The following is a 26,514-nucleotide window of genomic DNA, read 5'->3' as shown; positions in this document are numbered from 1 at the left end:
ATGGCTATCCCACAGGGTAAAGCAAAGAGTAGTATAATATATATATGGGGTAAAGTATCGATTCTATTTGTGAAGAATTTAATATAGAAATAAAATATTGTTTTTTTTTTATCATTGTGAGTTAAAATAAAATTAAACAGAATTTTGATTTAATCCATCCCTTAAATTGTAAAATAAGTATAGGTAGTGGTTTGAACCGATCAGCTCAAAGAGTAAAGTAAGCTATAGGAAAAACTCATTTCCTATCATGTCCAATATGTCATTGAAAATTTAAGAACCGACCTCCTAAACCAATCAAGATCTTTCAAGATTTCCTTCTATCTTCTTCATCTTCATACTTCGGTCCAATTACTGAAAAGGCTAAAAAAGAAAATTAATAACTTCCATCTGGTGAGTGATTTGACTGATTTCTCCTGATCGTGAGACTTACTTAGGTATTGACATTTACTTCCGACGTCATAATGCCTGTCCGGAAACTGGTACTACAACTGGTAAACATTTCAGCCTCCTGTTGCCCACACAGCAAAGGCACCTTTTCGTGTAGGTACTCCGCGTATCCCGGTCCTGGGCTAGTCTCATCCTGAAGAGCCCCGCGATCTTCCGAATGTCGCCAGGCGATTCTTTCATCCTGAAGCGGCCACCAACCTGCCATCACTCTGCCTGCAACGGCAACATGTCTCCCCCAATTCCATTTAAACTCGGTAATGAGCTGGGTTGATGATGATTAAGCTTGGTTTGGTACTGGGACCTCAAAACGAAAATCGTGCCACATTACGTCTACCAACCTTCATCTAGGACTCCCAGGAGGATCAATTTCGTAAACATCGTTCGTCGTAACACATAAACATAATGACCGAATTACAGATCCAGGATGACTTTTACCTGTACTTTTATATTATCGATCATAACTGAATTTGTAATGTTAAACGATGCTGGTGTGTTGGCGGAATTTTATCGTGCATTTTATCAGATAGCAGAAGTTGTGTGCTACTCGCTGATAGATGGCTTTATCTCGTAAATCTCGTTCACGCGCTACTCGCTACACAACATTCTAGTTTCAACGCTGGCAGGAAGGTGGCGCGGTTTACGAAAAGGTCATTGAATCGTGGCTTGTTCCTACCATTAAGTTTTTTCTCGCCAGTTCACTCACCACATGACAGCGCGTAGTGGTCGGCTGCGGCGAAAGAGTGTTGTTCTATGCAAAACAATAGATTAATTTCTCACAAGTGAATGAAACAGGTGTGCAATGCTGTGTCATTTATTTTGCAGTGACTGACATGAAACTAATGCAAACTTTTATTGAAGTGATTTAAGAGTTTAACTTAGTTTTTCCGTTAAATTAATATCAGAAGTGTGACAAAGTTGAAACTTTCTCGTGTTATCAAATTTTGCGGTGTTTTGTGTGAACAGCGGTTCTAAAATGAGCTGTATATTTTACTGTTAGTGTTTTACTGTGATCCATCAAGATGACTACAGACAGGTTCCACAAGTAAGTGTCCACTTGGTCCGTTTGATAAGATTTAATGATACATGCCTATATCTGATAATAATCGTAGATAATGTTATCGTTATCCTTACATGCATACCACGGTTTTAAGAAATTATATTTAATACCTATCCATTACTTATTTACCTAATATGACAGGACGTACTTAATTAGGTAGGTACCTACTTAGAATGTTACCTAAATGGATCCTGAGATTCCTGAGGGCCGGGACTAGCAAGTTGGTAAGTACGGTACTGAGGGCCTACCGCGAACCACGTCCGACGTGTTGCCTCTCTGTCGCACTTGTAAATTCGTACGTAAGTGTGACAGGGAGGCAACACGTCGAACGTGGTTCGCGGTAGGCCCTCTGCTTAAGGGATGAATCTTGCAGATAGTGATAATTGGTGCCGTTCTACTTGCCAGGCCAGTGCTACATGTCTATAAACATAAACATATAGGTACTGGTAGGGAGCCTTAGATTACCACGACAGAAGTTAATTGTTATTAAGGGCATTTCATTTATAATCGTCATTTTAGGCAAATAGTTTAGACAAATACCTACTAAATAAGAAAGAACTACCGTTACTCTATGATTTAGTACCTACCTATCCATTCCGTTTTATACCTACTATTTACATACCTATGTAGAACTTGGTCATAGTATTTTTGGCATACCTACCTGTAATGTACCTACATTAGATTGCCCCTCTGGGCTATTCAACTTTCAGACCGGTAATTTTTCGCGGCTCTATCTACCAAAAATGTGTCTGACTCCAGGGAGTTGGTTACCTATTTTGTCTAAATTTTAGGTCAACGGTTTTCCTTGTAAATTCTAGTCTAGTACTACTGTTCCTAAAGTTATAGGTAGCTACCTAATTATATAATATACCGTAAACGTAAATTTAGAAATAGAAATCCATTACATTCATTACAAAAGTATTTTCAACAATAATTCTCGCCAAACAACCAATTACATTCTGATGTTGAATAGTAACACTCGCAACCGGAAGCCATAGGAAGGAGACACGCTCCGTGCCCCGACTCATACCGAAAACCTGACAAGTTCAATGTCCCTTCAATATTAATCATCCTACATCACCACCACCAACACAACATCTCATTTTTATATGACTACTATACCTACTAATATCCAGAATTAGAACATGTAGACTGATCTAGGCAGTTGCAGGTGTGTAGGTACCACCTATACCTACCTATAGATATTTCATGAGATTTCATATATTATTTGAATGATGACTTAGGTAACTCGGTAATTTTATTTACGTGGCATCGTATTCGTACCTTCTCAATCATATTTTTACATATATGCACCCAATAAAAAAGTAAAAATAAATACTGCAGTGTAGCTACTAGGTATTCCTAATTCTGGATAAATGGTAAAAAGTAGTTAAATTTTATCAAGATGTAGAGTAATTCGTTTACGAAAGGTTCTTCATGGTCCAGGTAGGAACACTAGGAACGGCCTAGAGCAACGGATCTGGAAGAAGAGAAATACTGTAAAATAAGCTAACGTTGGCGAATTGGTATCTCAGATGACAGGAAACTTTTTATAGTTACCTATTTCATTTACTTACCTATAATAATGCAATTTAATTGGTACCAGGACAATGTTTACGGACATTGCACACACACCTGGCGAAGGTGTTACTCCGAAATTACTCAAGTTTAGGTCTTAAATAGTCACTATAAAGGTTCAAATTGGTTTGTTGCTGTTTTATCAGCTTATCGATTGTTATGGCTTAAGAGCGAGCGTGTTGCCGCGGTGACCGATGATTGCTTGCATGTTTGGAAGTTGGAAGGGTTCAACGGCAGTTACAAAACTACAAATGAAATTATAGATACATACATTACATACCTAAAATATATCCCACATGCATAGGAAGGTTTTTATCTCAGAAATCATTCCTTAACCCTTTTCCAATTAATTAAGCCCCACCAATATACGTACCTATACATAATTTTCCTGAAAATATAATATATTCCAATTAGGTAATTCCAATTGAGCATTGAAGATTCATTTGAAGACAAGTCATATTTCCGAAAGTATGGGGATTTGGGAAATCAATAACCGCGTAACCGATTTAGGTGAAATTTGGTACGGAGATAGTTTGAATGGAGGGGCAGGATATATAGTTAATAGTTTTTATCCCCAAAATCGTTACCTCTTCACGCACCACCACTGAACCGATTTAGATTAAATTTGGTATGGAGGACATATAGGACAGGTTTTATCCCGGAAATCAGGAGGCTGAAAAGGGGTGAATTTTACTATGGAAGTACTAATTCTACGCAGACAAATCCAGACAAGTCAGTCCACTAGTAAACGAAATAAATATTATTTACGTACCTACGAGTTTTCTTAAGTCAAAAATGCTTCCTTGCCTACATTGTTATTGCACGACATGCAATGCGATTGTAAACTGTGAGACTCACATTTGTATCAAACAAGCTACCAACTAGTTTGCCTCCATCCAGGGTAATTGCTCGTCAGATAACAAAGTACTTGCTTTTTTTCACTGGTGTTATAAAAACAACTAAAGGTGCCAAATTGCTGCAGTGTGGCTCAGTTAATTAATTGCATAATCGTCAGCGTAACAAGAAGCGCAGTCATGAAAAGTGAACCATACCTCATTGTTGTGACTTTCCCTTGGATGAGCGGTGCGGATTCACAGAATAGCGCTTGCAAGCATTAAGCGCTCAACTTCTTAAGTGACTTATTAACTCTAATGTTCTTGTTAACACGCATGTCAACGTGGAAGGCACTGTGAGGTAAAGAAGTAGTCTAATTACAGCAAGATGTCTTACAAGCAGGGTGTGTTAAAACACGATGACAAAATAATTCAATTTTTATAATACGTGGCAGCTACCTATATCTATATAGGAACTCTTGTGATAAGTAATTATAGACAATCATTTAGTTACTTCCTATTTTGATCATCATCTGGTGATATGAGTCTGCCTCTACTCAATCATCCCTTACCTGCCTACTAATGGACACCATATTCATTATTTCACTTAGCTGTAATAAAACCTTAGAATAAAACGTTTCCGTCACATGAATAGGTACCAGTACTAATCACGATAGCTACTTCCAATTACTGATTGGTAAGTACCTACATATATCCCATCGAATGAGTACATTCTCGTCATTAACATTTATCGCCACGCCATAGCATAAAATATGCGACACATATTATCAACCTGTATCATATTTTTCGCACCTCCTCAGGTACTAAAGTCTATTAGGGTTCCGTACCTCAAAAGGAAAAAACGGAACCCTAATAGGATCACTCGTCTGTCTGTCTGTCCGTCCGTCCGTCTGTCACAGCCTATTTTCTCCAAAACTACTGGACCAATTAAGTTGAAATTTGGTACACATATGTAAGTTTGTGACCCAAAGATGGACGTGTAACGTAAATAAATGAATTTTAAATATGGAGGCCATTTTTGGGGGGTAAATGAGAAAATTAAAAAATAATGTTTTTCTAACTATATCGTGTTACATATCAAATGAAAGAGCTCATTGCAAGAATCTCAAATGTATTTTTTTTATAATTTTAAAATAAATATTTTAGCGGTTATTCAAGAAAATAGGCAAAAAATGACCCCCCCCCTTATCTCCGAAACTACTGGGTTTAAAATTTTGAAAAAAATACACAATATAGTTCTTTACCTATAGATGACAGGAAAACCTATTAGAAATGTGCAGTCAAGCGTGAGTCGTACTTAATTACTTAGTCTTTGACCCTACCCCTACGGGTTTTTTTTATATTTTCTCCGAAACTACTGGACCAATTAAGGTGAAAATTGGTACACATATGCAAGTTTGTGACTCAAAGACAGCCATGTAACGCAAACAAATGAATTTTAAACATGGGAGCCACTTTTGGGGTGTAAATGGGAAACTTAAAAAATAAAGTTTTCCAAACTATGTCTTGTTACAATTCAAATGAAAGAGCTCATTGTGAGTAACTCAAAAATTTTTTTCGGTTATTTTAGGATAAATAGTTTAGCAGTTATTCAAGAAAATAGGCAAAAAATTACCATTCTCCCCCTTATCTCCGAAACTACTGGGTCTAAAATTTTGAAAAATTTACACAAACAAAATAGTTATTTACCTATAGATGACAGGAAAACCTATTAGAAATGTGCAGTCAAGCGTGAGTCGAACTTAATTACTTAGTCTTTGACCCTACCCCTACGGGTTTTTTTTTTAATGTTTTCTACGAAACTACTGGACCAATTCTTTTTTCGTGTAATTCGAGGATAAGGAATTCATTTCTGTGACTAAATTTTCACTCACCCATACAAAAAATACGAGAAATTCATAATTCATAAAAAATCTTTACACTTTTTTTTACGAAACTCCTCTACAGAATTAAAAGTATGGGGATTTGCTCTAGAAAAAAAACCTGTGAATAGCCCAGTTATCCTACTATATATCAAACATTAAACTTATCAAACATTTTTCTTTTATAACCCTCTTAAAAAAATGTTTTGTGTCTCACGGCGTACCTGCATTGTAAGAGCGGTAAGCAGCTTTTAGGATTTTTAAGTATGTTTAGATGATTTCTGATAAGTTGTTATGCTTCTGTACGGCTACCATCAGTTTGGCACTGACATAAACGCCATCGAGAACGTAATTTACTTTCTATGCATCTCGCTCGTACTCGCATATTAGTGCGAACGAGATGTATTATAGAACGTAAATTACGTTCTGGATAGCGTATATGTCAGTTTTGACACTGTCAGTGACTCATGGTACGGGCTCTGGTTGTAGATAACATTAATAAATTACTTCTGGACTTGATATATATACACATACAATTTAATTATTTTTTTAAGAAGCAGAAATGTCTGCGACCGATGCTATTATGCTCAGAATAAATTAAAAATTGGAAAAAATACTGTCTTTGGTGACACTTGAACTCCAGACGCCGTGAGTTCAAGTCTCACCCAAGAGAGTAATTTTTCCACTTTTAAATTCATATAAATAAAGATGTTGAGAACACTTTCGCCAGTAGAGTTATTATAATTGTGATAAAATTAACATATTTAGTTAAGATATATCTGACAAAAAATGCAGATAGGTCCGTGCAAATGTGCAGTCAAGCGGGAGTTGGACTTAATGGACGGAACCCTTAGAACGCGAGTCCGACTCGCACTTGGCCGGTTTTTTTTATTCGGTAGACTGAAATGACAGTTAATAGTATGAAATGACATTTCATGTTCATACTATTAACTGTCATTTCAGTCTACCGAATAAAAAAATAGACTTTACATCACAAGTATTTACGAGTAATAAGGATTATAATTTACTGAATTACATTAAATTGAATAGAATAGAATTCTTTATTGCGAAACCATGGTGCATATTTCAAAGTAATTGCACGGCGTTTTAGTCTTAAGGTGACAGTCCATTTCCAACCGCAGCTGCACTACTGTTCATTTTACTATGGAAATTGACAGTAACAGCGGCGCGTTCAGTACCAGTAGTGCAGCTGCGGTCAGAAATGGAATGTTACCCTTAATGTACGAGTAGGTACTCAACTACTCATGTCATGTGTATTTTGTACCTATTAGGTGTAGATACAATGTACTTTGTACTAACTAGGTACGTGTAGTTGTTTATAACTCGTAACAGTCAAGATAAAATGCGACTATCGATTGATAAAAACCGATGCCTATGTACTAAATTATTTTTCTGATACCTACACCTACCTATATTTTTTTATTACTTACGTCTTAATTGCTTGATTTTTTTTAATACAAAGTTTTATTTATTTATAAAATATTTAACATTCATCTCATATTACAAAAAAAGCAAGTAAATTAAATTTATACTAACACAAGACAGAAACTAAAACTAAAATTGAATTTAATAAATAAATAATACGTGAACCAATCATCATCATAATACAGATGAGTTCCACACTTGGGGAGGCCACTGTGGTTTATATTGGTTTATCGATTTCGTAGATGGAGTTTGGTTACTGCTATGGGGCGTCTCGTCGTGCGTTCCTAGAGCCCGCCTGGGCTTTGCTAGGCAACCTTATCTCTATTAGAAATATAGAAACCCTCAAGAGGCGAAACTAGGTTGTAGGTATACTCGGCATTAAATTACTCAGTTTTCCTGGCGGTATTTTCCTTACCTTAAAGGTACTGGAATGGAAAACAGAACTAGGTACAAGCCTAGGTTTGAAACGTCTCGCGGTTTGGAATTCGCACGCCTCCCCCACATCCCCATTGTGCACATTTGCCCATAGGTACTGCTATTCCACCTGCTGGGGCCCGTTTCTCAAAAGCTTGTAACTTGTAACGAGAGTGGAAGTCCCTTTCTAACAAAAGTTGTTAAAAAGTGACATCCGCTTGTATTACAAGTTACAAGCTTGTGAGAAACGGGCCCCTGGTAGCGCATGCCCTGTTGCATTGTAAAGGACACCCCGGCCCTGTATTAAGCCCTTGCTAAAGTTGCTACACGGTCGCCGACAAGCCCCCAGACCGCGTGGCCTTGGTCCGTCCCGGACCGTGTAGACAGTTGTTTCCAACAAAATTAGACCAAAACTGATCAAGGTCAGACCAAGGTCAGACGGTTAGAAGGCTTGTCGGCGACCGTGTAGCAAGGGCTTTAGGTGTAGGTGGGTACAACAATTCTACCAATTAGCGTAGGTCTCAGGGCCCGATTCTGATTTTAAAATAGACATCTATTAGATATCTTTTAGATATCACCAAGATACCATAACGATATGTTTAAGATTTAACCTGTCAAATTTAACATTTGCGCGATTCTGGAGATACTCTTGAACGATTTGCACAAGATATGACTTAGAGATCTAATTCACATCTAATAGATATCTAACTCTATCTAACGTAAAAGTGACATTGGTTGCCCGAATTGTGCTGCAAAAGAGAACTAGTTGAAATCTAAACTATAACGTATCTAGAATGGATCTAGTACGTGTCGTCTCTTGTGAATATCTTGAAGTTCGAATACGGCAGTTAGTTTTACGCAAGAGGTACCTGTCTGAGGCGTCCGCCTTTGTGGTTAAATAATTAGTAGGAAAAAAAATCCCGAGTTATCACGTAGGTAATTTACTAAATACAGTAAATACCTACTCGCATGAGAAAACAAAAACTATTAGGTATTTATATTTTTGTAAAAACTTTAGAATCAAGTCCTAAAGGTTTAGGTTACGTTAGATTAGTCTTGAATGAACTTTATATATCCAATAGCTTTTGCCCGCGACTTCGTCTGCGTGGATTTAGTAATTTGGGTAGCTTATTTTTTATCCTATCTGCTTTTTATCGATTCCCCGTACAAATTGCCACCCCCCTTTTCACCCACTTAAAGGATGACTTCTGGGATAAAAACTACCCTATGTCCTTCCCCGGGACTCAAACTATCACTATACCAAATTTCAACAAAATCGGTTCAGCGGTTTAAGCGTGAAGAGGTAACAAGACAAACAGACAGACAGACAGACACTTTCGCATTTATAATATTATAGTATGGATATATCCCCATTGCATAATAAATAATAACAATGAACAATTTTGACGACCGATGATGACGTATTCATATATTAAACCTAATCGTTAATGTTATAACGCTGTAAAATTAAAGATAACAGCATAATATTTACTTCAATAAAAGCCGCAACCTTATATATTTGGTAATAATAATAAACAGATCGTCTTATCGCAATCTTGGTATCCTACTAATTTCTGTATTGCGTGCATTTCTCACATATATAAATATGATGTCGCATTTATCACGCGATAAAGGCGAAGTTAATTATCCGTGTTACTCCACAGAGATGTCAAAAGATACTCTCGCTTGATCTCGTCTTTCACATGCTGAATCCCGATAGAGTTTAATCACTGACAATACCTACTTCTATCAATTTATCTATTGCGGTATTTATCTTGCCTGTTTCTGAACATATTATGCCGCATCCAAATCCGCTCAAGGCAATCTGTCCCTCAAATACATACTGAGTTACATTATGTACCTACATATCTTACTCAATGCAGTCCCAATGTCTATTTCACTCCTCTGTGTGCTCAGACATTAAGGAGCGCTATTAAGCTTGCATCTGATCCTGTGAGTGATCCTGATGACGACTGTACAGCGAGCTGTAAAATTCAAGTGGCCATGCAATTTTTTAACTAGGTGTACATTAAGATTTTAACATCTTATAGGGAGTCAGATTATTTTAAACTAACTGACTGTATTTTTGTTTTCAGGGCGGCCAAAGACGGCCTGCTGGAGGTGCTGCGCGAGGCGACGCGCAAGGAATGCAACAACAAAGACGAGTCCGGCATGACGCCCACTCTGTGGGCCGCCTTCGAGGGTCACGTCGAGGCGCTGCGCCTGCTCTGCGGCCGAGGGTCGGTATTAGCTACTCTCTCTCTCTCTTCCTAGCTATCTATACCAGCTGGTGGGGTCAGCTTTCCGGCTTAACCTTCTCGACTTCGCCCTGTCCACGACACCACCCTCGGATAACGTGCACTCGCTCATGTCCTTTTGCACTACATCCTTCCATCTCGTCGGTATTAGCTATACCTTTATAAATACATACTTCCAAAAAAGAATCATAAAATAAAAATACAGGTTTTTGGCGTTTTTGCGAGAGGTTATTATGAATAGGGAAAAAAACTTGATTAATTTCGAAAGCCACATTTTTAAAAGCTAAAAACTTTGGTCACATACATTCATACAAGTAACGATAGGGCGTGATTAAGCCGGTTCAGCGTCGCAACATAAGTGCTGCAATAAATACGTCATTAATGCCTAGAAATTTATTGCCATCGATCGTTAAAGATTATAGCGACAAGGAGCCAAGCCTCGATAGCGTAGCTGTATTGAAACAACGTAGATGCATGCTCCTTATTAATGCCTATAATCAAATCTAATGCCTGTAATCATATCACATTCGTAATCCTTATAATCCGTAAATTGACTACGACCAGGGTTAAGGGATTTACCTCCCTACGTAGTTATGTGCTAATGTGTGTATATATATATACTTTCCTTGTATTGTAAGTACTATTATGTTATTGTTTCAGAGGTGAACCCGACAAAGCAGACTACTTCGGGAACACGGCGTTGCACCTCGCTTCCGCGCGGGGGCACAAGGAATGCGTGACATTCCTGGTGAACTTCGGGGCTAATGTGTACACGATGGATGTGGACGGCCACACGGCCCAGGAGCTCGCCGCTATCAACGGGAGGGACGATATATTGCGGTTCCTGGACCAGGCCACTGCTATGTTGGAGAATAATGATAAGTGAGTACGAATCGACTGTTACTGTAACCTCTTGAGTAGTTAAATTTATATACTACCCTTGAGCCCCGAAGCATCACAATCCCTGGTCAGCTTCGTGGTTAACCACAGCGGACAAAAGACTTGTCGGACTCCTATTCAGCACCAATAGCACCATAATGCTCCTCGGATCCAAAACGTCATACTTACCATATTTTCAAACTATCTTGCAACACAAATAAAACCATGTAAAATTTACTTAGTCCCGTAATACTCCTACTTGTGAATAAAATAATAGAGAAAAACATTTATTTCAAAAGCCTTCTTCAACAGAAAAGAACAATCAATCGAATGATCAACCTAATTTATATATATTTTTTTTTATTATACAGAAAAAAGGCGAAATCCATGAAAGAGAAAGCTAAGAAAGACCACGAAAAATCTCATAAACAATACCAAAAGCGACAGAGCAAAGCTGAGATTATGGCTGAAAAAGAATTAAAGAAGCTGGCAAAGGAGTGGGACCAGGGGTACAACGAGGATGTGTCCACGATGCCCCACAGGCCCAGCACCGTGCTCATGGCTCTGAAGCAGAAGATGACCAGGTCCACGAGCCAGGGTTAGTTGCTGTAATTTTACAAGCTTTTTTATAAACATTTCCCGTTGTTTGTTATGAAAAAAATTACACTTGCCGATTTCCATGGTGATTGGTGACAATTGACAATACAATATTTTGTTAATTTTGTTCTCACACCTTCATAAGAAGAAAAAATGGAGGAATGTAACTCCGAGGTAGGCGGCACGTAGACTGTAGGTAGTAGAGTAATAATGAGAACTATTTTTGAACTGATTGAAATTACTTAATAGAATAAGATATTCGTCATTTATTTATTGGATACACCTATATACCTACGCAACACGATAAAGCCAGAAAGAAGTTTTAAATTTGAGAACAATTACCAGGAAGCTACTTTTTAACCATTTGAATTGTTTGTCAGGTAACTTACTCGCTGACGAGCAGCCCCGACCGACATATAGTGCTTTAGTTGGAACAGTAAACTCGGGCGCCCGCGGGCGCGGCGCCGTCTACAAGAAGGCTTTGGCTAGCAAAATGAAGAACGGCACTGTGGGTCGCGCTGGGCCGACTGATGATTTCAAGGTATACCTGAATTTACGCGCGAAGAAGAATCTTAATTTACTTACCCCCTTAAGGGCTTGATCATGAATTCCCAATGCCAGAAATGGCTCATATGTAGCTTTCCATCAGGGTCTTTATGCACATGAAACATAAGGAGGAGGTGGAAAGCCACCCATTGTTTGAAATGTATGTATTTTAAAATATTACTTTAATCATCAGGCTTGACTGACTACCTGGTTAGATATGACGCCAGCTTAGCTCTTTTCTTACGTACATGAAACTTCTCGCCCAATAATAACTTCAAAGGAAGATCAGCGATAGAGAATTCAGCATGGTGTTGAATTGGCGACAATGTATTTATTATTTGACAACGAAGTAGCGACACAGTCGCGCTTGCTTCAGTGAAAAAAAAAAATTAAAATGATTTATTTCGTTCTTATCGTTTACAAAATAAGAATCAAGGTTGGAATTTCCTAGTAGAAATACTTGTGTACGAAAATCCCGCTCCTCTAAAATTAATTCAGTCACTCCTTAAACCCGATGTTGCTCTTATATGATAAACAAATGGATACCCAAGTTATTTATTTAGTAACGATACAATCTGCAATTGTACTATAAATGTTGGCAACAGGTTGGCGAGGTGGAGCACGGTGGCCGTCGGTCCGTGACGTCACTGAGCGGCGTGAGGCGCGACTCTGAGGTCATGTACGTGGGGACCTTCGGCGCCGGCCCTCAGGCTCGCGGCGAACTCAACAACGTGTTCAAACAACAGGCACCGACGGAGCGACAACCACTCACTAGGTGACTCACCTACATATTGACTCCTCCAGTGTGTCACCAGACGACTTCAGGATTTTAACCCCTCCTTCAAGAGGTCCTGGAATGCTCTGCATGGACTCGTTTTCACGATCTCCTTTCCACGTATTTTTTTATCATGCAAATATGAAATTAAATGAAAAACGTTCAAATGACTCTCAAAATTTCTTAATAATCTTAGCCTTCTCAAGAAAGAATGCGTTCCATTTTGAGTAGGTACCAATTGGTGAGATTAAGCTAAAACATGACGTCATGTTTGTTTTCCCAGATCGTTAAGCCAGCCTGATTTCACGGCGGCACAAGGCGAGGACAGCGGAATCGGACAAGAGGTGCTACTACAGGAACCCGCCAGTATATTCGACCGGCCTGGCTTCGGGAGCGTCGCTTTCCGGTTAGTTTAGTCAATTGCGAGATCTAGAGTATTCTTTGTTTCGAAAAGCAAAAAGATATGCTGTCTGGATGATAGTTGAAGTTGTTTCCGAGATAGTTTCCTACTTTAAACGGCCTTGTTCAGCGTTGTCATTACATTGTGTCCACAGACGATCAATAACGGCAACGCTGGGGGCACTGCCCGCGGGCGGTGCACCAGGCGAAGACATGTCCATCGGCTCCGCGGGCTCGCTGGCCGCGCGCCACGCCTACCAGCCCGCTGAATGGAACTCCGCGCAATCTGGTAAGTTAGCATAACTATTGTTTACACAAGCGGTTAGTCACACGAACCTAGCCGTTGCCATAGAATAGAAGTTACGCTCTCATTTTAAAACATCATTCTGAAATACAATTAAATTTGACATAAACATTCACGTAACATACGAGTATAAGGGAGGGTATTACAATTAGGTACCTACTAGAAATTAAAAGTAGTACCAGACGTTACGAAAATGATCATGTCTCGTTTCATGTAATTTAAGGATGTCATTTTAAAATGAGAACGTAACTTCGATTGTATGTTCGTGTGACTTTTAATAACGGCAGTTCTGAGCCTTCTGGCGGCGGGCGGCGCACTCGGGAACGACGTCCATCTGCATCGGATTATTCCGATTTCCTTTCGAAGTTTTCCTTTACCATATTGGTTACTGTGGTCACAACGTGAGGTCTACGGCTTCCGAGACAATTGAACTGTTATGTTAGGTTCTTAGATTAGAAATATTACCAGCCTTGCACTCTTTACCGACTTTCCTGATTGCTATCATTTCAGAGAGCTCAACAATAACGTCCGACGAAGAAGGCGAAGCAGACGACTCGGGCTACGCGTCACTCGAGCGCTTCCTCACGGCATGGGGTCTCGCTCAATACGTTCAGAAGTTCAAAGACGAGCAGATCGACCTAGACGCCCTCATGCTGTTGACGGAGAGCGACATGAAGTCGCTAGGCCTTCCGCTCGGACCTTACAGGAAACTGGTAACTGCTGTGCAGGAGAGAAAACAGGCGTTGAGCAATCCGGGGGTTATTATTGATTCTGCTATATAAGCTTGCAATACTGAGTAAAACCAACGTTAGACTCTAACAATTGATGCGTCTTTCTTGGAAATTTTCATACCATTCACAATCACATGTTTACCAAGTTGAGATTCATAAAAATGCCGTAAATCTCATAAAGGCAAGATAAAGTGTTTATTTCTATTATCTGAATTAATACTGCTTTATTCTGTCTTTACACAGCATACGCGATCATTACAGGTTCTTGAGGTATACACACATTCATGCTATCAATCATACTATGAGATTTTCTAAATGCCAGTTGCATAGTGAACTTTAAAAAGAACTATACCGTTGACTATTGAAATTATTATTTGTATCTTTGCACATTTTTCGGGTTTCATGCGTTGATGCTTTCCATTTTGTATAGTGTTTAATGAAATATACATATTAAGTATATGTAATTAAGTGTCATAATCATTACCATGCTTTTACATCGTGGCTTTTAAGTACCTTACTTATTGCAACAACATATTATTTTGCGCTTTTTACGCCGGTACCTATCGATGTTACTGTATGAAGTCGTGGTACTGATTTTCTTATCTTGAAAAGTATTTCTAAAGTGTGATAAGAACCACAATAATCATGTCAAGTCTAGTGACAATTTACCCATACTGTGTCGCCATAAAATATTTTTGTACATTTTTAAAAATATATTTTTATACGATCATTTGGATTTTTATTTGCTACTTAACTTGAAGCCAATGAGGCAATGATGGATCTATCGCACCGTAGGTCTAACTTGGGTCCAACGCCGAAGACGACCATCCCCCCCCCCCCCCCCGGTTTATCACCGAAACTACTAGGTCTAAAATTTGAAAAAATACACAAAATAGTTCTTTATACTTACCTGTACATGACAGGAAAACCTATTAGAAATGTGTGCAGTCAAGCGTGAGTCGGACTTAATGTACGGAACCCTTGGAACTCGAGTCCGACTCGCACTTGGCCGGTTTTTTAAGTTACACTTAATTATGACCCCGTAATGATTTTTTGGACATTTACCATCATTTACCTACCGAGCAGCAAACATGTCCTGCAAACATTATGAGACAGTATATGATTGATATGATCATTATATTCATTATACTAAGATGACATGACATTACGAGCAGGGCTTGTTAACGTTACCAATTCACATTATAAAGTAACGTTACTTAACGTTAAAATCATAAAAATACCTTATTACCGGTAGTAAATGGTAACGATACTTGATAACTTAACATTATTATAACGTTAGCTAGTTAACGTTAATTTTACCGGTAATTTTACTTTTTATTGCAGGGCTTGTTAACGTTACCCAATTCACATTATAAACTAACGTTACCAAACTAACGTTAACACCATGAACCTATAATATTACGGACAGAGTTTCGCTTACAACAGAACTGTGATTCCAACATCCACCAGTTTCTAAGTATTTACGCGTGACACACACACACATTGACAGCCCACATCCACCAGTTTGCCGTCAGACGAATCGAAACGTCATTGAAGTAAACATGTCGAAGAAAAATATAAAATATGCCGGCATGCGTAGTTAAATCCTGCTAGAATTGTACCGATCGAAAGAAAAAAAGTCACGGAATAACTTTTCATACTTAAGTTTATCAATTAGTACGTAAAATCACGATAATTGTTGTTTATAAATTATCAAACTGCAAAACAGGAGTGTGACCAGTAACATGAATAGGGTAATTTCCCGAAAGTAGGGTAATTGATACCCTTCTTGATTTGACAGGTTAAATCATTATGTATTAAGAGATCATTTAGGTAAATGATTAAATTATTGATTGTGCATTTCAAACAGGGATCGGATACCGGTATTTTTTGTATGGGAACGGAAACGGTATTTTTTCGTTCTTTGCTAATTACTTCATTTCTAATTGTGCAATCTAATAATACGAAGTCGTAACCTACAAACACAACTGAGTGCTACATTTCGAGTATAAAATAATTCGAAAAATATGGTTATTTCTATGTTTTTGCAAAAAACCGGTTCCGATCCCTGATTTCAAACTAGGTCGGTATGGTAATTACCCGATACTAAGGAGCGATACTTAACGTTTGTTTGTTATGTATTATAATTTTTTTGTTGAAAACCAGATATGTTTCAAGTTAAATGTATAAATTAAAAAGCGGCCAAGTGCGAGTCGGACTCGCCCATGAAGGGTTCCGTATTTAGGCGATTTATGACGTATTAAAAAAAACTACTTACTAGATCTCGTTCAAACCAATTTTCGGTGGAAGTTTACACGGTAATGTACATCATATATTTTTTGGACACACATTTTACCACTTTGGAAGTGTCTCTCGCGCAAACTATTCAGTTTAGAAAAAATGATATTAGAAACCTCAATATCATTTTTGAAGACCTATCCATAGATACCCCACACGTATAGGTTTGACGAAAAAAAAAATTTTGAGTTTCAGTTCTAAGTATAGGGAACCCCAAAAATTTATTGTTTTTTTTTTTATTTTTGTGTGAAAATCTTAATGCGGTTCACAGAATACATCTACTTACCAAGTTTCAACAGTATAGTTCTTATAGTTTCGGAGAAAAGTGACTGTGACATACACGGACAGACGGACAGACAGACAGACAGACAGACATGACGAATCTATAAGGGTTCCGTTTTTTGCCATTTGGCTACGGAACCCTAAAAAACATGACGAACTGATTTCATTACGATGCTAAATATCATTAGGTATTGAAAATAATGTTTGCACAAAGTAATTGTGCAATATTGCGCATTTTCAAGACCTATAAAATCAGATACGTATACGTACACACCTTTTTTATTGTCTAACGTAAAACTGTCCTATTTTTTTTATTTGAAAACAAGGACGATATTAAAAATAATTGTTTCACCATTAGGGGAGAATTTGTGTGACATGGTAACACTCGTCTACACGCACACTATCAAACCGTCCGCCATTGCAGTGTCACAGTTTGTCTTAGGTGACAGTCCGTCCGTAATATTCTAGGTCCATGGTTAACACTATCATTCTTTAAGCTGATATTTGCTTGTAATTTCATACACAATTTTAAGGCCAGTAGACCTTATTGACCATAAATACGGCAGGGCTTCTGTCAAATTGAAACAGAATCAGTCAAAATACATTAAAGATAATTATGTACGTTAGTAAAACTCAACTTTAATTCTAGTAGTTAGAGTTCATAGTCTTTTGTCATTATTCTTTATGTTTATCAAATGAAAGAAGTGGTATTCTACTTGTTTAAGATCTTTGTCCAATATGCATTGCGTCTCACTCTCTCATTAAGCAAAATGTGAGACGCAAATACACAATGGACCGAGATTGGACAGATAAAATACCACCCGGCTGTGTCGGAATATATTTGCCAAAATAAGAAGGTTGCAAAACGTCATAAATTAGTTTGTTAAATATGATGGTATAGCTAATTCGTTACTTGGTCGGTTTATATTAGGTACAGGCGCTTTGATATAATATACGTCAAGATTATATAGGTTGGATAATGTCTTGATTTTTTTAGTGAAATATGGAGGTGTTGCTGAAATGTAATTTAGTCGGATTATATTAAATGAGACACCTATTTATTGATGTTACTGCTTGCTTAGTTAACTAACAATATTATATTAAATCATTAACAACTTTGACAGCACGATCTCTTCGCAGGTAGGTGCTCTACAAGGAGTTTATATTACAACATTATTTCCAAGAAATAATCTCTCATTATTAAATTATACAACGGGACTTAATCGCGTATCGTTGTATAATTTAATAATGTATAAAAATCGTGAAAGTTTAAATCAGTGTAATCTCTCATTGTTACGAAAATGTTGGTAGGGTGTAGGGTTTGCAAGATCCGTAAATATTTCGGATCCGGATATTTCGGATATTAAAATTTGACGGATCCGGATATCCGGATAATTCGGATAATACGGATCTGTATCAAGAAAGGTGACGAAATTTACAACTTACATACAAGGAACAGCTAGTAAAATGTAAAATGTTCATATTTTAGTTAATTACAATTATTAATAATTATTATTATTATCACAAAACGATATAAATATGTATAATAAGATATTCAATGTAGTCTTAATTAGGTATTCCTATTAATAATATTATGCATTTTTTTTAGGAGGCCGTAGTCGATTTGTAACCGAAAACGCCAAAAATGAAGTAATTAAAGCAAATTTATTTCTATATATCAGAAGATTTAATTCTAAAGGTGCCTAAAAACACCGCTTTAACTTCGGCGTTTTTTCTTAAATTTGCCATTATAAGCTCACAAAATAGAAAATGGAGAAAAGTTACATTTATGTACTTTTATTATTTTATACCGGTGTGATGTGGTATAATTTATACTATTAAAAAACGTACTTCCTTTACCTTGGTAAAATAGCTATACCTTCAGTCGTTCGACTGAGAAAAATGACTTAGAAAAAGTATCTAACTCATTTATTCAGTCCCCATTACAACAATCTTCCATTATAGGTATATAAGTATAAATCCAGTTAATTACTGCAAAATAATGTAAAATTACTACAAAAGTTTCGGGAAATTAAGAAATTTGGGCTACAGCTTCTTAATAACGAGAAAAAAATATCAATATTAGTTACTCAGCAGCACATCAAGCACATGTTATTTATGTTAACAGAAGACTGGGATCGGTACACGATAACACAAAAAAGTCACTGATAACAGGGCGTTTTCTAAAATAAATATTGAAAACCCGATTCTCCCAGATCCTGGTGTTTTTGGGTTCTTTCAACTCAGAATCACTAGCATATTCAATCCTGGTGATAAAAAAATTGTCCCAAAATTTTGTATGAAAATTGTACATTCCACTACATCACGTTACATACAAGTGAAAATTTTTCTCATACTAAAAACGTGACGTAATGGAATGGACATTTTGGGACATCTTTTTTTAATGGTAGGATGGAGAGTGCTGTCGATTCTGAGTAGAATGAGCCCAAGGATGTCCAGATTTGAAAGAATCGGGTTTTCGATATTTATTTTAGAAAAAGCCCAACAACACGCACAAGCACTAATGATGTTCCAAGTAGACGACCCAAAGGCGACTTAGCGAAAACCTGATAACAATTACTTTAAAACATACAAATATTTATCCTTATTCCAGTCAGGAGGCATGCAGGTAGCTCGTTTTAATACTGTTACTGTTACTACTGTTTAGTTTAAGCAATATTTGTATTTATTTTATGACGTTATCGCGTACCAATAACGCGACCAATGCAATATTTAACGGATCCGTGAGATCCGAAATATCCGGATCCTATGAGACGTTGGATCCGGATCTTATATTTGACGGATATCCGGATATTTCGGATATCCGGATATCCGGATCTCAAACCCTAGTAGGGTGGCTTTAGGTTACTTTTCGTTCATATCGTCTTGGATATGGGTGAACATGGTGTTAATACACTCAGTATCAATCAACCTGTAAAGATATTGTAGCCTGGCCTTTTCTCGAAAAGTCTTCTAGAAAAATTTACGCTCATGTCGTCTCGGATATGAGTATATTTGGTATCAGTGCATTCAGTATAATATCCTGAACACAAATATATGAGATGACAAGCGCGAAAGTGGTGAGGGTAGTTACTGTGATGCAAAGTTTTTACCATTTTTCTTTTAAACATACCATGTGGGGTACCAAATGAAAGGGCCTTGTGAGTAGATCACAAATATATAACATACTGTAACACTTTTACTACTTAATCCAACAAATTATTTGAAAACGTTCAAAAATTTCACAATGAGTTGATTTCCAACTGCTCTAAATTGACTAAGATAACTTGATCCCAAGTTTCCTTGCAATTATACGTAATCGAGGGCCAGGCTCATACTAGTTCTCATGTCGCGATGCGCTATCGCTAACAAAAACTAAGCGTTACGAATTGCTGATATTTGCTTCTTTTAGTTTCTCTACTCAACGAGGGCATGGCATGAGTGGTGGGGATAACTGACAGAACGGGATAGTCTTATGTATCTTTCACTAGAAGTAGCAGAGAAAGCGCTATTATTGTTTGTCTTTGTCACAGTCTCATATTTTTTTATTCCCCACCGTAGTTTATGGTGGGATACAAACAATGCGTAAACGTCAAATTGGTGTGAAACATATGAACAGTGCAAAGATTATCAGGAAAAATATTGAAATCAGTGTTTCGTGTGCATGTAGTAGGTACTTAACAATTCAACAAATATGGTGAATTGCTCAGTTTTGCGCTGTACAAGTGACTGGCGGCAAAAACAGGACAACGTAACGTTTCACAGGTAAATACAGTATTTTATACTTCGATCACATTATCATGCTTAGTAACAGCATCCTACAATCTATATCAATTAAAATCTGAGTAGAAAAAGCATTTACAGTAAATAATAACTCGGGTAAAAAAATTAACCTATAAATATTTCCTGATGAATTAACCGACCAAATTACGTACGCATATTGACAGTAAGCCGTCACCCTTTTAATAACGTGTATTCAATTTAGTCGCATTGCTATTATTCGAGGGATACCAGCCCGTGATGCATACAATTACCCCAAAATTCGGGTATTTTGTATTTTAATAACATTTTTATAAATAATTTTGCTGCAGAACTGGACATATACGAACAATAAAATTGAACTGTGTTTAAATTAGAATGTAAATTATATTTATTTAAGCATTACGGATTCTTTCTAACGTTATAGGGGGTTTTGCCACGACTCAGAGAATCTAATTGATATGCTGCAGGCACTAATTCTTAATTTTGCAATAAGAGTGACAGATTACAAAATGAATATTTCGTTTATTACCTCCAGATTTCCACAAGATGCAGGCACGCGTGCTAAATGGATTTTAGCAACCGGAAGGAGAAACTGGGCACCGACGCAAAACTGCCGAATATGCTCAAAGCATATTACGAAAACCTACCTTTTCTATTTCTTCCTGTGGCACACAGTATGCTAAAAATTCTTTCTTTATGCGTACTTATAATATGTATAATGAATCGCTTAATGATATAGACATTTTTGTTCATAGTTTGTCCGTTTTCAAGAACAAAGTTCGGCATATTTTGTTTACTAGTAATTGAAAAATTGTTTCAAGTAAATATTTTGCATTGTTTTCTTACTTTATTTGCGTGTTGTACTCACAACTATACCTACGGGTAATTTATAATTAAGTAACCTATTTACTTTTCATTGTAATAGTCAACTTAGTAACGTATGAAACTTTAGGCCTATTTTTAGTCATTTTTGTAAGACTTATTTGTAAAAGGCTGTTTGTTTTCTAAATAAATAAATAAAAAAGAAAATTGGCCCATTGATATTTTATTTATCGCTGCGTCTTACGTAGGCGAACAACTCGCGAACGTGATTAGAATTACCCAATATTTGATAATATTGGGGTAATTTTTAACTATATGGTATCCCCGGGTTTGTGACGTCATCTATGTCTATCCCTTACGGGGGCACGCGGTAGGCCACATCTATAGAAATACTACCATCTATGCTACTCAAGCATCGGATGACAGGATCGTTGAAAAGGGACAAACATATCCTTTGACGTTACGTTACTCTTCTCGTGAATTGTCAAATTTTAAAATTCGAAATTAGCTTTGGAATTTGTCCGGGTGGCTATTCGAAGTATAACTTGGTGAACGGTACTTACTAACCAAATAAGCTTGAGATCCAGTATCATAGATAGTTGTAAGACTTCAAGGGTCTATTTATATCTGACTGTGCATCCTGTATTCTAAACGTTTTGTGAATAGATATAAAAATTGACACCTATCATTTTTCACATAAACACAGACACTTTATGCATTGAATTATTAAACCTTAACGCAATGCCATAAGTCATAAGGTATATTTTCCTAATATACCTTGATGCTAATTCGAACTTTGTTATAAAAGATGTCATTTTATATCATTCGCGCGTGCATTTCACTCGTACTAGATGAAATATGTATTGGTGCGAGCGAGACGGTTGGGCGAATGATAACAAAATGATATCTTTTTGACATCTTAAACAAAGTTTGACTTGGCCTCTGTGGAAGCCTGGAAATACAGCATACTTCATTGACTTTTTATGCTGGAAATTGATTTAATTATTGCGACAAAAATAAGTATGTAGTCTTCAATAACTTGTACAGTTATGTACTGCCAAAAAACTAGAAGTGTCCATTAATTGTGTTGAACATTATTTGCTGTTTGTTTCCAAAATCATGCTGCTATTCTGCGAATATAGCAGTTCCTCGGGCAGATAAATTAAACATGATCGAAACAAATACTATTAAATTAACCACAATAGTAAACTTTTCTCTCAGTGTGGAATATTCTCGGTCATGGAAAACTTACAAAATTATTGTTTTTTTCATTAAATCTATAATTAATATTATTGTCGGGAGAAATTCTGACCGTGTAGTCGTGTAAGCTTCATAGCCCATTCTTCAAAAAAATTCTAGTTAGAAATTACTGTTTAGGTAGTATAAAATATAAAATAAAAAAAATGTTATTTCTCAAAAACGGGAACAGATATCAAGTTGTTAATTCGCAGACGGGTATTCAATATGATATATAATTCACCCGTGTAGAAACATTTTACTGTGCAATTAATGTAACTTTAACTTTATATTGACTCCACTATTAGTAATTCGGTATTGTTAGATTACAAAGTAATCTGGGAATCGGTAATCAGATTACAAAGTAATTTCGAGTAATCGTGGAACCAGGAATCAATTACGAAATGCCCATCTCCATTTAATGTCTTTGTCTCACGAAAGTTTTGTTATTAAAATTGCCCATCTCTGCTTGAGATCGAATGAACATTCGCTCGATTGTCAACGATGATGGCACCTATCAGTTAATCAAACGGTAAATAAGCAGCTGTTAACGTTACCTACTAACGTTAACAATGGTGTATCGATACCTTTGACTTAACGTTAGCTCAAATTGACAGCTGCTAACGTTACCATTTTGTTACCGGTAAAGAGTAGTATAACTAACGGTACCTGGTCTAACGTTAGTTACAACTTAACGTTAAATCTGTCACCTTGTGGTAACGATACCAACTTTTTAACGGTATTTAAAGCCCTGATTACGAGATACGAGATTTTTATAGTACTTACTTTGCATTGTTATTTTACAGTAACAAACCTCGACAGTTACTTTAATAAGCTCGTATCGTGTAACTTTTGTGTTAAATTGCTTTACATTGCGGGCCGAATTATTTTGTATGGTTACCTACCTAATATTTTCATTGTATTTCTGAACAAAATTTATCTCAATATACTTGTTAGGGCCTATATACTAACTACCGTTTAAATATTCGCCCGTATTGTATTTACACGCTGTATAATGAACTGACGTTCATTAACATGATTGTCAGATTTTGGTAAGTACCTAAGTCCTTTGTTAAAGGCCGCAGTGTTAGAAATTAAACAAGGGATATTTCATTAAAAATTTAATTTGGAAATTTTAAATACATGTAATATCAATTATCGAATGTAATATAATTCTAGAAATCTCTACTCTCGTAAAACGACCTATCCTAAATTAATTTACACGTTTGCGTCTTAACTAGTTGGTCCAGTACCTTTGCTATTTGACAACCGTTATTTAAATACATTAAAATTACCAGAAACGCTTAGAAAAATCACTTACATAGATCACAGTCAGCGTCAATAAAAAAAGCGCAATAATTTACCAAAAATAGCTAACAATTGTTTATGTGGAAAATTGTAAGCTTTGAAATTATTGACGACGACTAGGTACAGTCAGCTTCAAAATATCTAAGTTTGTAGCTTACTCAAAAATGTGCTAACTTCGACTCTATTGCACTAACAATAGAGGCGATGCGATGTATTATTTGAATAAGTTAGAAGAGTAAATATTTTGCAACTGACTCCACAGGATGGATCGGGATCCTCAGTCACGTTTCACTCATACCAAATGGTACACAATCATCCAAATACCTATAATACATGAAGGAATATTAATTTAATTCATTATAAAAACTTCAAAATAATCCAGAATTACCTTGTGTTGCCTTTTATTTATAATTATAATAAGTAGATATCTACTCGTATAATACAATTAATATATTGAACAAAATTATCTATTACCAGTTACTAGTTTATTCTAATTTTCAATATAAATGAGCATTGACGTCATAATCTTAAGGCACACTATTCCAATATATAGAATTTGTTCTTTGTATTATCCTTTACAAAACAAATTCTGAATCGCTTATTACTGATCCTACCTCTACATTTGTTTGCGTCGACACACTTATGGCGGAGTGGTGACACTTCTTACTAAACTATTTTCGAATAAGTACACCTTGTAAAATATCGTTATTAACTAAATTCGTAACAGAGACGTTTGTTCGAAGTAACATCACATCGCGTTTTGAAGAGACCAGTTGTGTCGGAGTTTCGAAAAGCCGTGCTCAGAGGCCGGGAGTTTCCAAACGAATTGAACTTACAGAATGAACTATCAGGCACCTCCGGACGGGATCGCGTCTCGACGTCCACAGACGAAAATGTCAGTCAAATAAAATAACTCCTAACTAGTAAAATTCTATCGACGTCGAAATCAGTCCCGCGCGGAGGATCGAGCCCGAATCAAACTCCTCCATCGGCCAAAATAAATTGTGCCAATAGTAACAGATTTATCACTTTTCAACCAGATTCGGGCCACCCATCGGAAGATTTACGATTGCTTCGAGAGGGAGACTTATCGAAAAACCATGGGTGGGGTCGCTATACTATGACGGCATTCGTCGAAACTCGTAACGTCGCTCCTTCGCCCGCGCGTCAGTACATGAACGCTAGATACAAATTACTGTGTTTCGCAGACGTCCGCCCGACTCGCCTGTTGTACTTCCACCAGCGGCCGCGCCCGTCGTCGTTGTAGTACGAGTACTCCGGGTACGGGATGTAGGCCCCGGTGGCCGGGTCCACGGGCACCATGATAGGCAGGTCGCTCATCGACACCGGCCGGTCGTACGACGAGGCGGAGTCGTAGCCCTTCGGCTCCGCGTACTGCGGGCTGTGGCACTCGTTCTGATTCTCGATCTCGTGGCTCTCGTTGCAGACGGGGACGCTCCTGCTCGTGTCGGCCGATATGTTCGAGCGGGATCGCAAGATCGGCCGCGTCGAGGAGAAATCAGTGGAATGCTGGAGGCTCTTGGACCGCGGCCTGTGGGTCTGCGGCGGCGTCTCGTCGATGCGGGACAGCGTGTGCCGGCGCACGGGGCGGTAGACGCGGCGGTCGCCGAGCTTGGCGCGGGCGGGGCGGAGGCGGCGGTGGGAGTTGAAGGTGAGGAGCGAGTCGTGGCGCTCGAGGTTGCGCGCGGGCGCCTGCGGGGCGGGCGCGTTGCTGAAGTGCGCCGCCACTAGTTCCCTCATCTGGTCGCATGCTCAGTAGTTGTAGGGCCCGTACTGCGAGCCGTGGTAGTAGGGGCCGGCGGGGTACGCCTGCGGCGGCGGGTAGCCCGCGTACGCGTACTGCTGCTTTTGTGGGTACACTGAAATATCACATGGTACCGCTTAGAGTGTTGTAAATATATACGTTAGGACTATTTTGTTGAAATAAACTTAGGAAACTTTAGTTCTGTGACATTCAATGGAGCAAAAATTCAATAAAACATATGTTGTCTAAAGATACCGATATCCACCAAGCGAACCCGAAGCAAAATTGGACCATGGTTTAGACTGAAAAAATATTTACAACAGAGTTCCTGTGTTTGTGTCTTGATGTATACCTAATGATATAAATTAGATTTTTATTATGATGGTTATTAATGTAGGTATATTTCTCTGTCTCGTAACACCACTTTTTCGACGGCATAGCATATTGTTGTTTACTAACAATAGTAATTGACCGTCCGACGGACTAAAACATATTATATGATCATAATGTTGTCAATAATAAGGCTACTGAACATTCCGCCCACCAAAATACACTAGCATTTCGACTAACGACAATAAAATCCCTAAAACAAAGAAAGCTCTACTCGCTCTTGATCTGCTCGCACTGGGCTGGGTGGGGATTGCTCGATACAATACAGAGGCACGCGCCGCGCTACCGCCCCGCTGCAGTGTGTCGAAGGAACCCTAATATAACCCGTAAGTATAATCCAATGGCTGTGTGCACGGCCAACCAGTCATGTTTCTTGTGCTGCACGTTCAGCGTCTCTTAATGCATGTTTTATTACAAGACAGTGAAATATACACTTGTTTCGTGACAGGCTGCTTTTTTACCAAAGATGAACAGACACGTAGATAATCATGGGACGCTCATCAC

At 37.7% G+C, this 26,514-nt stretch overlaps 2 protein-coding genes across 3 annotated transcripts in view; one reads left to right on the top strand and one right to left on the bottom strand.

Annotated features, from left to right (window-relative positions):
- Nucleotides 1-1,001: 1,001 nt before the first annotated feature.
- LOC134651130 (pre-mRNA splicing regulator USH1G) lies at nucleotides 1,002-14,208 on the top strand. The gene is made up of 9 exons (XM_063506153.1): nucleotides 1,002-1,489; nucleotides 9,755-9,898; nucleotides 10,577-10,798; nucleotides 11,167-11,393; nucleotides 11,773-11,933; nucleotides 12,544-12,713; nucleotides 12,997-13,119; nucleotides 13,268-13,401; nucleotides 13,927-14,208. Exons 1-9 carry the CDS (start codon nucleotides 1,467-1,469, stop codon nucleotides 14,196-14,198), a joined length of 1,476 nt encoding a protein of 491 aa, XP_063362223.1. The 5' UTR covers nucleotides 1,002-1,466; the 3' UTR covers nucleotides 14,199-14,208.
- An 11,273-nt stretch (nucleotides 14,209-25,481) lies between these two features.
- The window catches only part of LOC134651144 (uncharacterized), a 59,936-nt gene continuing 58,903 nt past the window's right edge, over nucleotides 25,482-26,514 (bottom strand). For both annotated transcript variants that reach the window (XM_063506176.1, XM_063506175.1), the window contains exon 7: nucleotides 25,482-25,735. In XM_063506176.1, the coding sequence (XP_063362246.1) occupies nucleotides 25,629-25,735 (107 nt within the window). In that variant the 3' untranslated portion in view covers nucleotides 25,482-25,628. The remainder of the gene's footprint in view (nucleotides 25,736-26,514) is intronic.

This window comes from Cydia amplana, chromosome 9, assembly GCF_948474715.1.
Source record: "Cydia amplana chromosome 9, ilCydAmpl1.1, whole genome shotgun sequence".
Taxonomy (NCBI): domain Eukaryota; kingdom Metazoa; phylum Arthropoda; class Insecta; order Lepidoptera; family Tortricidae; genus Cydia; species Cydia amplana.
This window is presented reverse-complemented; position numbering and strand designations above follow the sequence as displayed.